Genomic DNA, 11,262 nt, shown 5'->3' on the forward strand with positions numbered 1-11,262 from the left:
TAAACCAGCGAGCTTCCAGGACGCTGGCAGCCTGAGACGGAGAGCGTGTTACACCACATCAAAAAGGGCTCCCCACTGTCCCCGTGGTGGCCCCTGGATGGGACGCGCCCCCAGCACAATGTCCCCTCAGTAAATCCGACACAGTTTCGAGAGGCGACAGCCCCTCTGACCCCCCTGCCCCGAGCCCTGCCCTGCTGGGAATCCCTCGCTGGGGGTCAGGGGAGAGGAGAGACACGACTTGACCACGTCCCAAACGTCGTGACACAATGTCAATTACGCAGAAATGTCCGAGCTCGCTTTGTCCTCATCGACACAATTACAGGAACCAGGAAAAGATCACAGTCGAAAACAAAAAGGCTCCAAACTGCAACTAAGGCGCTTCCTTGGAATTCAGTGACCTCGCCTCCCTTGGCAGAGATGGCACGTTCCGGCGAGAAACAGAATGTGGGGGCCATGGGGGCGCCTCCCTCCCCAGGGCGCTGCCGAGGCCGCGACCGGGCCCAGGCCTCGGGGCGACGGACCTTTCGCTCGAGCAGAACCACCTCAGATCCTGTTTAGTGTTGCACAGCTAAGACAATGCCACATCCCAAGGGACATGGTCCCCAAGGTGTCACGGAGGGGAAAAAAAGTGTTTCTCAAGACGGGCGACATTCATGCAGAAAGGGCCATATCCGCGCGCAAGGGTCTGTCCCCACCCCGAGAGGAAGAGCGCGATGAGGAAGGTGGCCAGGCGGCCCGGCGGGGGCTGCGCGGTGTCCCCGCGCACGGAGGGCCTGCCACTCCGTAGGAAATCGGTAAATATTTGCTGAAGAACAGCAGGTGGAAGACGCGACCTTCCTTCCGGGGACAGACGGGGAGGCGATGAGTGATCCGGACAGAGGAGCGGGCACCACGTGGCCACCGGCGTCACCGCGCCCGGACGCCGTTGGCTCCCGAGCCTGGTGAGAAGCGGGCGGCAAGGAGGCCGCAGGGCGCAAGCAGGAAAGCCTTTGCCGGGCACCTCGGGGCGGCCGTGGCCTGAGGGAGGGGGCGAGGCGCTCGGCTCGGTCACCCCCGAAAGGCTCAGGCCCCGGCGAGACTCCCGCCCAGGCCCCGCAGGGACCAGCGGGCAGGGGACGCGCTCGGCTGGCTCCTGCGGTCCGCCCGGCGGGGCGCGGCCGGCACGTCCTCCCAGGAAGCGGCTCACTGGCTCTCGTTCAAATGCTGCCTGGCGCCCGACATTCTGCTCCCTCCACTTCCCCATGCTCACTTTCTCTGCAAAGGCGGAGAAAAACGGACTAATCGCAAGAGCGTGTCATTACCGCAAAAAAAAAAAAAAATTAACAGGTCCCCAGGAGATGCCCCAAAATGTCAGGTCTCTTAGCCAATCTCCTCACCAAGCCTGACTTCTGAAGAAATTCTGGATGAAGCTCCCTCAGACAACCAACAGGCCCCGGAGCAGACACACGCCCTGAGAAACCCTTGGCTGACGCGAGGCCATTCCTGACGCAAGGCCATTCCTGCCGCAGCTGCTTCCGTGAATGTCACGCCCATGCCGACACACCTGTTGGCAGGAATGCCAAGCCGGGAGCCGCCAGAGGGGAGAGGCCACCCGGCCCCCGGTTCAGCCCCGCGTTCCGAGGGCTGGTCCTGCTCAGAACGTCGGCTCATCGCCAACCCCTCTGTCAGCTGACCAGAACGGGAAAGACCGTCACTGTGTCCGCCACAGGGTCTCCTCATTTCCTCTGTCAGCAAGAGAAAACGTTTGCAACGGCAGCACCTCAGATCTCTGTTTTACAGCAGAAACTAACGCTTGCCATACGTGTAATTACAGGTCGTCTGCACTGTCAGAAGGAGAACAGTGTTTTGGGGTGACACGTATAGCAAGGCTTTGGAGAGCACCCTTGTTGAGCCTAATTCAATGAGGACACAGCCCATCCCCTACGAGTCACACCAAACTCGGCCCCGCATCCCACGCCAGGCCGAGCCAGGCACCCACACTGCGAAGCCCGCGCTCAGTGGGGCCGCCCAGGGCCTGGGCCGCTCCCCTCTCAAGGCGATGACCCCGCCCGCCTCAAACCGGCAAGATAACTATTTGAGAGACCTACTCCCCGTGCATGTCTTGAGGTAAAGATCCAGTTCCTACCAATAGCACTTAGTTTTTTGTTTTTGTTTTTTTTTTGTTTTTGTTTTTTTAAAAAGATCATCGACTTCCCCAGGAAGAACAGGACAGCGAGACGTTAAGGTCACTCTGCAGCTGTTATTTGAAAGCACCATTCAGTGGGCACCTAAGCTGTCTAGCATGTGTGCCCACACCAAGCTGGGTGGCCGGCGAGGTGCCAGCAAGCCCGCCCACACGACGGGACCCCAAGAGGAGGTACAGGTGTGAACGGCAGAGGCACAGCTCCCCACGTCTCCCAGTGGGAGCCCCGGCGAGCAGGCGGGGAGGCTGAGGAGCAGCATGGAAGAGGCCGCCTCGCCAAGCGGCACACGCCTGCACCACCTGCTGGACGCGTATCCGAGCGCGTACTGTGTGCGGTTCTGACTAGGGCGCCGGCGAGGGCTGAGCACGCTGACCTCTGGGGCGGGGGGCGGGGGGAGTCCCCGGAATGAAGAGCCGGAGGCCCGTCTGCGGGCCTCGGGGGCGAGCAGGAAGCTGCCCAGGGCGTGGAGCAGAGCAGGGACGGGACCCGCCAGCCTCGCTCTGACCGGCTCGCTGGCCGCCGTGATGAGAACAGGCTCCGTAAGCACAGGGCGGAAGAGAAATGAGCTGGAGGTGACAGCAACGACCCGGCGGAGAGGTGACGGCGGCCTGGGCAGGGCGGGAGGTGAAAAGTGTCCGCAGCGGACGGCGGGGCGAGAGGCGGAGCTGACCACATTTCTCAACGCGCTGGACACAGCGACGGGGAGCAGTCAAGAGCCGCCCCCAGGCTGAGGCCCGAAGCTGCCGCCCCGCGAGCCGGGGCAGGCTGCCGGCTGAGCAGGTCGGAGGGGACCAGACCTTAAACGCTGGGCACGTCCAGATCCCTGTTACGGAGCCAGGGGCAGGCGTCAGGGGTGTGAGGGAAGGGTCGTTGACATCCGGCTGCTCGACAAACATTTACCGGGAACCGGCGCGGTTTCAGACCCTGCGTTAGCCTCCGGCAGCGGCGGCGTGAGCGCGAGCCTGCGGCGACCCAGGACTCCCGAGGTCCAGGGGCGGCGCACGCCGGCAGACGGCAGAGGGTGCCAGCCTTTCAGAACGCCACTGAAAGATTGCAAATGCCACCAAAGCACCCTGTGCAGGATGGGAAGTGGGTTCCGGGGGTGCTCGGTGCGCGAGTGAGCACAGCCAGCTCGGGGCGCACCAGGCCAGCGACAGAACCAGGGACCGCTCAGGGCCGAGGGCCGTCTTTCCATGGACGGCCACGCAGACACCCAGGACGCGACCGGTGAGGCCGGGCTGGCACCCCGGGGTGCCCCCACCCACGCCAAGCAGCACGGTGACCCGAAACGCCAGCGCTGACTCAGCGACTGGGTGGCACATCCTCTTTTTACGAGTCTGGAGGTTTCCAGTTTTCTACCTACAACAAAATTAAAAGAAGGCTAGAGGCAAGCTGATTGGCCCATAAAAATACATCTGGTTCTGATGTATCCCTTGAAAGGTAAAAACTGAGAGATCTTGAAACAGCAAAAGGCCTTCCACAGCCACCTACTTATGGCCGGCACGGTTTTGCAAAGTGTACACCCACATGCACAAAAAACCTACTCTAGCATTAACGATGATCCTCCGGTACATGATGTCTTAGGTAGGAGAACTCCATCTAGCTCGTCGAGTTGCTTTCCAACAAAATTCTACCTTTTATGTTTAATGACTCACCAAAATGTATTCTCTCGTTTTGAGTATTTACGCTATGACGGTAATGCAATCCAAAAGAAATGAAAACTCAAGAGACTTATGAAAATCATCCCCATGTGCAAATTTTTGTAGCAGAAGAATGACAGAATGATGGAGAAAAAATTTTCGAGCATAAAAATAAATGAAATTAACATTTTTTTTGGGGGGAGGAGTCACATCGAAATGTGATTTCAAGGAGAAAAATGAAAAATGAACATTTCTGACTCAAATAAGGGCTTATTCATCTATTCGTACATGGATGGCAGTAGGTGAAATCATCAGTAAGCAGACCCTATCTGATACATTTATAAGGATGAAAGTTACTTTAAAACGTCAGTATTTATAAGTCAGAAATTACATCCTTTGCAAGTCTTTACTCATGATGGACGAAATTGATGTCATAAACATGCCATGGGTAAAGCATTTTCTAAAACGCTCTTAGCAGTTGTAGATGCAAACGTTTGAAGACCATAGTCGAGAATCACAAGCCAACATTCTCAGCACCTCGTTCTCCTGGGGGGCTCTCTCTCACTAGCCTGAGAGAGACTCCCGACCTGCACACGGCAGAGAGAGCACTTGCCCTGCACTGCGGGGCTAGTCAGAAGCAATCTAGATGCGACAGGTCTCCAGTGCTTTGGACTTCCTAGAAGACGGGCAAGAGCAAAGAGGCTATTTGCTGAGACATGAAAACAGCCCTCGGCTGAGAAAAAAAATGGCCAAATGTCAGACCAGACGGCATACTTACAGACTGATAAAAGCAATCAAGAGGCACAACCCTACCTCAACTACACACCCCAAATTCTAACGGTTCCACCACGGACCAGGCAAAACTTACAGAGCCCTACGGAGATGTGCCGGAAGTCACACAGAGGGCGCGTGGCAGAACCTTCTGTCACTAACACTGCGCTTCCAAAGGGGAGGGTGGGGACCCACAGGACAGCAAGAAAAGGCACTCCAGGTACGAGAGGCTCCTCCTGACACTTCCCCTGCAGTTTCCCAGGGGGTAACCACGTGGAAGTAACTGCTTTTTTAAAGAAAAAAAAACCTATGTTATGGAAAGATCATTTTTAATAGCCATGTGGCAAAGCAGACTTTTTTTTTTTTTAAAGAATTATCACCCTCTGCCAATCATTTCGAATTCTCAAAGCTTGTGCAACTCATTTCACAACCAGATGCAGAATGAAATGACTTACTGCTGACAAGGGGCCTAAAATCCCAAGCTTCCCGTGATTTTTTAGATTCGGACAATTGTGTTGAACGGTGTGTTGGCAGCTTAGGGCTGTGACTCCTTTGGCCATCTCTGTGTGACTAGCTTTTACATTAGACTTCAGCTTTTCTGCGTGCATGTGAACTCAATACTGGTTAGTGTTTCCTGTCAATACCTAAAAACCGTTACACCTTCGTCTTTCAGAAAATCTTACATTTTTCTCTTTATCTTCACGTAGACTTTGCAGTTACTTGTTGGCTTGGGAACATTTCGCTTTCAAAAATAAAGTTCTACTTGCTATTTTACATGGCGTTGAAAGAAAACGGGTGCATTAAAATTAACGATCAAATTATCTGCTAGAAAGATGTTCAACAACGTTTCCACTGCCAAGCAACTGTAGCCACAAACTACTGGTGGCCCCAGGCCCCGCGCACAGAGCGGGTACAAACCCGCCAACGTTCCCGGCAGGTCACTCTGGGTTTCCAGTCTTCGGGGTGAAAAGCTTGACCCGCAGCGCCTTGGCTGGCAATAACCCCCGACGGGCAACGGGGAAGGTGCACATTTTCTAGCTGGTTTCTGACAACAGCTTTATTAAGGGAGGGGACTGTCGTGCTTTCGCATACCCTACAAATGATGAGTTTCTCGACCCTGGATCCTTTTAGGGGGTAATTTTTTTCAAATATGATGGTCATGAAATTAAGATTCAAAAGACTAAACTTAGAATCAAAGCTTCAGCCTCATATGATCCCCAAGACTAATATCACCCACATCATCGAAGGTCCCTAAATTCCTATGTATAAAACAAGATTTAAAAAAACAAAACATCCTTTCGTCACCAAAAAAAAAAAAGTTTGTAAGACTCAAAAGGCTTTATACCGTTAAAGAAACCACAATTTTTAGGTGTTTATTTCATTTTCTCATTCTTTCATAATTCCTATTTTTGTGCTTTAAAATTAGATATGTGGATTATGGTTACATAATTGTATATACATATATGACACATTACAGTAAAAAGATGATCAAATGCTTGAATGATTTAAAACCATACAAAACATGGCTTTGTAGACAAGAAAGCGCTCACACGCATGCACCCTAAAAGCACGCCCTCCGACCTCTTTTACGGATTTAAGAAGCTGAGACCCACGTGTGAGGTCCCGAGCAGGTAAGTATCACCATCTCAGGGCCCACCAGCAAGACAGGTCAAGGTCTCCAGCAGCGAACGTCCCAAATCCGATCTGTCTGCGTCACAGACCCTCCTAAAAGCCAGACTCAACGAAGAAACGACCACCTCAGGCAGACGGCAGCACTGCGGGGCGTGAGCGGGAGGGAGGCAGGGGACCCCAGACTGGGCAGCAGGATCAGACGCCCACACCGGGAATGAAGGGGGCAGCAGCCGGCCGCAGGCGGGGGCGGCGGCAGGAGAGGAGCTAGCGGAGGCTCGAGTCCTCCGTCCACTGTGCCGTCCACCGTGCCGGCCGCTGGCACGACAAGCGGACAGGAGCCCGTCCGGCGGGGCGCACGGCAGGAAGCCGCCCCGGCAGGGGGCACCGGGCAGGGGGCACCATGCAGAGCGGCCAGCGGTGGGCGTGGCAGGTCGGCAGGGCCAGATCAACCAGGCCTTGGTGGCCACGGCGGCGGTTCGGGGTGGCAGAGAGCGCAGGACGCCAGCTCTAAGGGCAGAGCAGACGGCCCGAGCCGGTCCCGTGGTTCTGGGAGGCCCCACGGGAGGGGGGTGCGGGGCGCGCGGCCTGCCAGATGGGGGTGGTTCCAGGCACAGCGCGGGGAGTTCCCAAAGCAGATGCTGACTCACGATGGAGCTGAGCCGGCAGCCCACACCTCAGGGGGGACTGCAATGTCCCCTCAGACACGGTCACACCAACCTCCCTAAAAATACCTCTGAACACGAGTCACTGCTCGTAGAGAAAGTTCAATCAAGAGAAAATGTGAATTCCAGTCCAGGTTCTGCCGCTTCCTAGCCATGTGACCTCAAGGCGAAAGTCCTCCCTCCCAAGCCTTGCTCCCAGTGCCGTCCATCCGCAGGGGACAGACCGCGGAATGCCGGAATGCTACACGGGCTTGGCGGCCACAGCCTTCCGCGGCTTCCGCTCTGAAACGCTGCCGGTGACGTCCCTCACACCTCCCCGTGTCCCGCCTCCCCTCCGCCTGGGCGCGCGGCACAGCGCTCCGCCCAGCGACGCTCATTCAGCAGACGCCCGTTGAGCACATGCTAAGTAGACACGAGGCCCCGATGTATCAGGGTTCAGGGCCTCTGCGTTTCGGGTCACTGTCACGCGAGTCACAGTTACACATGGTTTCGTCTGCGGCTTCCAATCCTGATTCAAAGAGCCTCATGCATCAAAAAGGAAAAGGGTGACTATAAACGACAGTCTGCCTAAGCAGCTCGACAAACGCCGGCTCGACGGCAAGCCCCGCGTGGGCGCAAAGGCACGGATAAACGGGGCGCTTGGGACTGCTACCGCAGCACGGAAGGCCGTCGACAAACCACCCCCAGCACGCGGCGAAAGGCGGCACTCGAGACGCAAAGGGGCGCCACGATCCCCGGAGGAAGCCGGAGCAGGCCGAGGCTTGCCAGGTTAGGAGGCCACTCCAGCGACAGGGCCGCAGGGGACGGCGCCAGCGAAAGCAGCCACACAGCGAGGCTGCGTGCGGGTGGCTCTGGGGGCGGGGACGAGTGTGGGAAAATAACTCTGCGGCCACACGGGGGTGGGGGGGGGCCAGGGGACCTGCCCGGGTGGAAATCCAGGGGACCTGCTCGGGCGGAAATGTTTGACCTGTAGTCTGCGCCATGGGGAGTCATCCCAGGTTTCCAGACAGGACAGTGGCACGGTCAAGCTACAGCCAAGGAAGCCCACTCTGGTGGCCGTGGAGAGAGGAGCGGGCGGGAAGCTGTTCCACGCTGGTCGAGGAATTCATGGAGGCCACGACGGCAAAGACGGGGGAGGAATGGCAGCCGAGGCCAGGGAAACACAGGCAGGCCGAGCCGCCCCCGAGCTGCGCTGACCCCCCACCCCAGCTGTCCCCCCACCCCGGGGCCTCTCGCTGTCTCTCACCCCGCCCTTAGGAGAGATGAGAATCTGTGTTTTCACGTAGATCAGAATAATTCTCAACCCAGCACAAGTTGAAAAAGGTTTTTAACAACAATTTGCCATGTCAGCCTAGCAGAGCTTACTCAAAAGGTCTAATTTATCTTCGTTTATAAAACAAACCTTAAAAATGTGATCTGCGGAGCAGCACTCAATATTTTTGCCTTCTCCAACCAAAATAATTTAGTCTGAGATAAAACACTTGCGCTCAGGGCAGCCACAACATTGAGACAAATTAGAGCTCTCGAGAGAAGCTGAACAGGGAGCCGTTTTCCCCTGGTGTGTGCGGCGGGGGCGTGCAGGGCTGGGGGCTGGGGGGACAGCCAGGGTCTGTGCCGTTGGCCTAGGGGGAACCACGCAACCTACACCCCCATCTCCCGTCAAACACCTCGGAAACCAGCCTGCGGCCTTTCCAAGTAGCCCCTTCCCAAGCTGAAGCTCGTCCCCGCAAGCCCGAGTCGGTCCTGGGGCGAGGCGGCGGGGGCCGGGAGTGAGGGGCACCAGTCTGGCACTGGCTCTGCCACCAGATACAGGCTCTGGACACATTTTCCTTCTCATGGACAAGCGGTAAGACTACGCATTTGAGTCCGGAAGCTGTGCGGGTCCTGCTGCCTCTAAAGTTGTCACTTTTGATGATGCTCTTGGGTCCCCTGCCTGCTCTGAGATGCCTTTAACAGGCCCACCTGTAACAAACACCAGGGGCGGGGCTGGCTGGCCCGGCTGCCGGACACACCTGCGCGGCACTAGTCAGGCCTGAGGTCCAGTTTGGTGACACTGCGGATCCTCAGAAAGGGAAAGGAAGAAGCAAAAGAGAGAAACTCTGAATTCCTTAGCGGAAAAGTACTGAGGACTCTGACGACGGAATCGCGATGTAATTGCAGCTAACTGACAATATGGAATTTCAGAAGTCTGAGGCTCCTTTGCACTTGTTTAAATTAAAAAATTATAAAAGAAACAAACAATGACAAAGTACTGTTCAATGCTGAAAATGTAAAACGGGCTTTAACAACGGCCCGGAGCAGTTCCTTGGGAGTGTCCATCTCCCCTGATGAGAATCGGGGACCAGACCAGAGTTAGTCCCCTGCCCCATTCTGGCTGGCGGGCTTCGGTCAGTCACTGAAGTCACAGGCAGAGCACAGACTGAGAACCCTGACCACTGAGGAGCACAGGCCAGGAGAAGGGACTCCCTTCACCTCCTGGCGTCGGCTTCCGCCTCCATAGTGACTAAATTATTTAGATGATCACCAAGGTCATTTTGTTTCTAAAGGCTACACACACCTTTCGGCTTAAGTCTGCTTCTCCAGAGGGGAACTGGCCCTCGGCTTAACATCTGGCCCCAACTTTACAGCAGACACAATGGTGCCAGGAGCGGTGGGAACACCCCCCCCCCCGCCCCCCACCCCCAAAGTCCCATGCGACATGAATATGCTACGGGAAGAAGAGGGTGAGAATAATTCTAAAAGACCCGTAAAGCTAACCGGGTGAGCGGGCGCCTGGTTTTGCTTAGAACTACTAGTAAAGAACACGTAAAGATGTTAAAGAAAAAAAAATGCATTCGACCAGGGTAAATGCGGCATCAGCTTTTGGGACCTAAAAGTAGGCAGACTGCTCGCCCTGGGAGCTGGGGACCGGATAATTTAATCGAAACGGAAGTCCCCCAGCGCCGGCCGTCCCCACCTGGAGGGGAACCCGTGGAGGCGACGTGGAGGAGGGGCCACCGCGCGCCCGCTCCGGGCGCAGACCTCGTGGCGGCTCCGCATGGCGCCGGCCGCCTCCGCGCGCCCCTGTCCTGCCTGCGGGCACCGTCCCGGCCGCCGCCCGGCGCGCAGCGCCCACCCCGCGGGCGCCCCGGGCCACGCCGCAGGCGACTGCACGGCCGGGGCGAGGGCGGCCGCGCCTCGGGGGGAGTTAGGGGAGCGGAGGAAGCAGCCTCTGGGAGGGCTCCGCCCTGCTCCACCTGCAGGGAAGGCAGGGGTGAGCGGGGCGCACTCCCGGTCTCTCCTCGCGGATGAACAAAGAGAGCGGGCTGCGGGGGCGCCGGTCGCCCGCGGGGGGACCCTTCCCGGCGTGCCGGCGCGCTCCGCCCGGGCGCCCTGGAGCACGGGGCCAGGGAACTTTCTCAGGGACGCCTGCCACGTTTCCGCGGCGACAAGGAAAGCGCGACTGTGCTCACTCATCTCACGGGGCCCCCCGCACCTCGGGCTTTCACCCGGAAAGCCCTGCGATCCCAGCCCGCGCGCGTCCAGCCCGAGCGGGGCTCCCCTGCCCCGGACGCGCCCCGCGCGCTCTCGCAGGCGCCCCCCGGGTCCCGGCTCGCCGCGCTCTCGGCATCCACGCGGCCGCGGGGACAGGGAGCGCCGGGGACTCGTTGGGGACCCCGCTCACAGCCCTCTCCCCAACAGCGGACTTGCGAAACAATAAGCATCCGCGCCCTCCGCCCCTCCCCCACATCCCGGCCACGAGTTACCGGCGTGGGGGGCGGGGGCGGGGAGAAGGCCCTGCGGTCGGTGGCCGGCACGGCAGACCCCCGGCGCCCCGAGTCCGCGCCGGACGCTCGGCGCTGGAGCGCAGCCAGCAGCGAGCGCGCGGGCCACGCGGTGGCCGCTGCGGCCGACACGGCCCCGCGCGCCCCGCCGGCCCCGCGCGCCCCGCGTACCTTGCCGCTGGCCGTGCCCCCGCTGACGCCGATCAGGAAGGGCTCGCCGCCGCCGGGCTGCTGCTGGTCCTGCAGGGTCTGCTCGCTGTCCCCGGCCATGGCTCGCGCCGCCCCGCCTCCGCGGCCCGTGCGCGCGGACGCGCGCTCCCCGCTCGCCGCCCGCCCCGGCGCCCCGCGCCGCGCCGCCGCGAAGAACGCAGCCCGGGAGGCAGCCGAGGCGACGGCCCTCCGCAGCCCGCGTCGGGCCGCGTCCCAGGAGCCAGCGCTGCCTCTGCGCGCCGCGCGGCCCGCTCACATCCCGCGCCGGCGGCGTGACGCGGCGGCTCCAATCCGGCCGGCGGCGCGCTGCTATTCGCCGCCGCGCCGGCCCGCGCCCCGCCCGCCGCCCGCCCGCGCCCGGAGAGGTGCGAGCCCGGCCCGCCCCGCCCGCGGCCCCGGG

General features: G+C 59.0%; 1 protein-coding gene across 2 annotated transcripts in view; it reads right to left on the reverse strand.

Annotated features, from left to right (window-relative positions):
* The window catches only part of UCK2 (uridine-cytidine kinase 2), a 33,921-nt gene extending 22,929 nt beyond the window's left edge, over positions 1–10,992 (reverse strand). For both annotated transcript variants that reach the window (XM_036234707.1, XM_016148568.2), the window contains exon 1: positions 10,824–10,992. In XM_036234707.1, the coding sequence (XP_036090600.1) occupies positions 10,824–10,922 (99 nt within the window). In that variant the 5' untranslated portion in view covers positions 10,923–10,992. The remainder of the gene's footprint in view (positions 1–10,823) is intronic.
* Between the last annotated feature and the right edge of the window lie 270 nt (positions 10,993–11,262).

The sequence above is a fragment of the Rousettus aegyptiacus genome, unplaced genomic scaffold, assembly GCF_014176215.1.
Source record: "Rousettus aegyptiacus isolate mRouAeg1 unplaced genomic scaffold, mRouAeg1.p scaffold_m13_p_17, whole genome shotgun sequence".
NCBI lineage: Eukaryota > Metazoa > Chordata > Mammalia > Chiroptera > Pteropodidae > Rousettus > Rousettus aegyptiacus.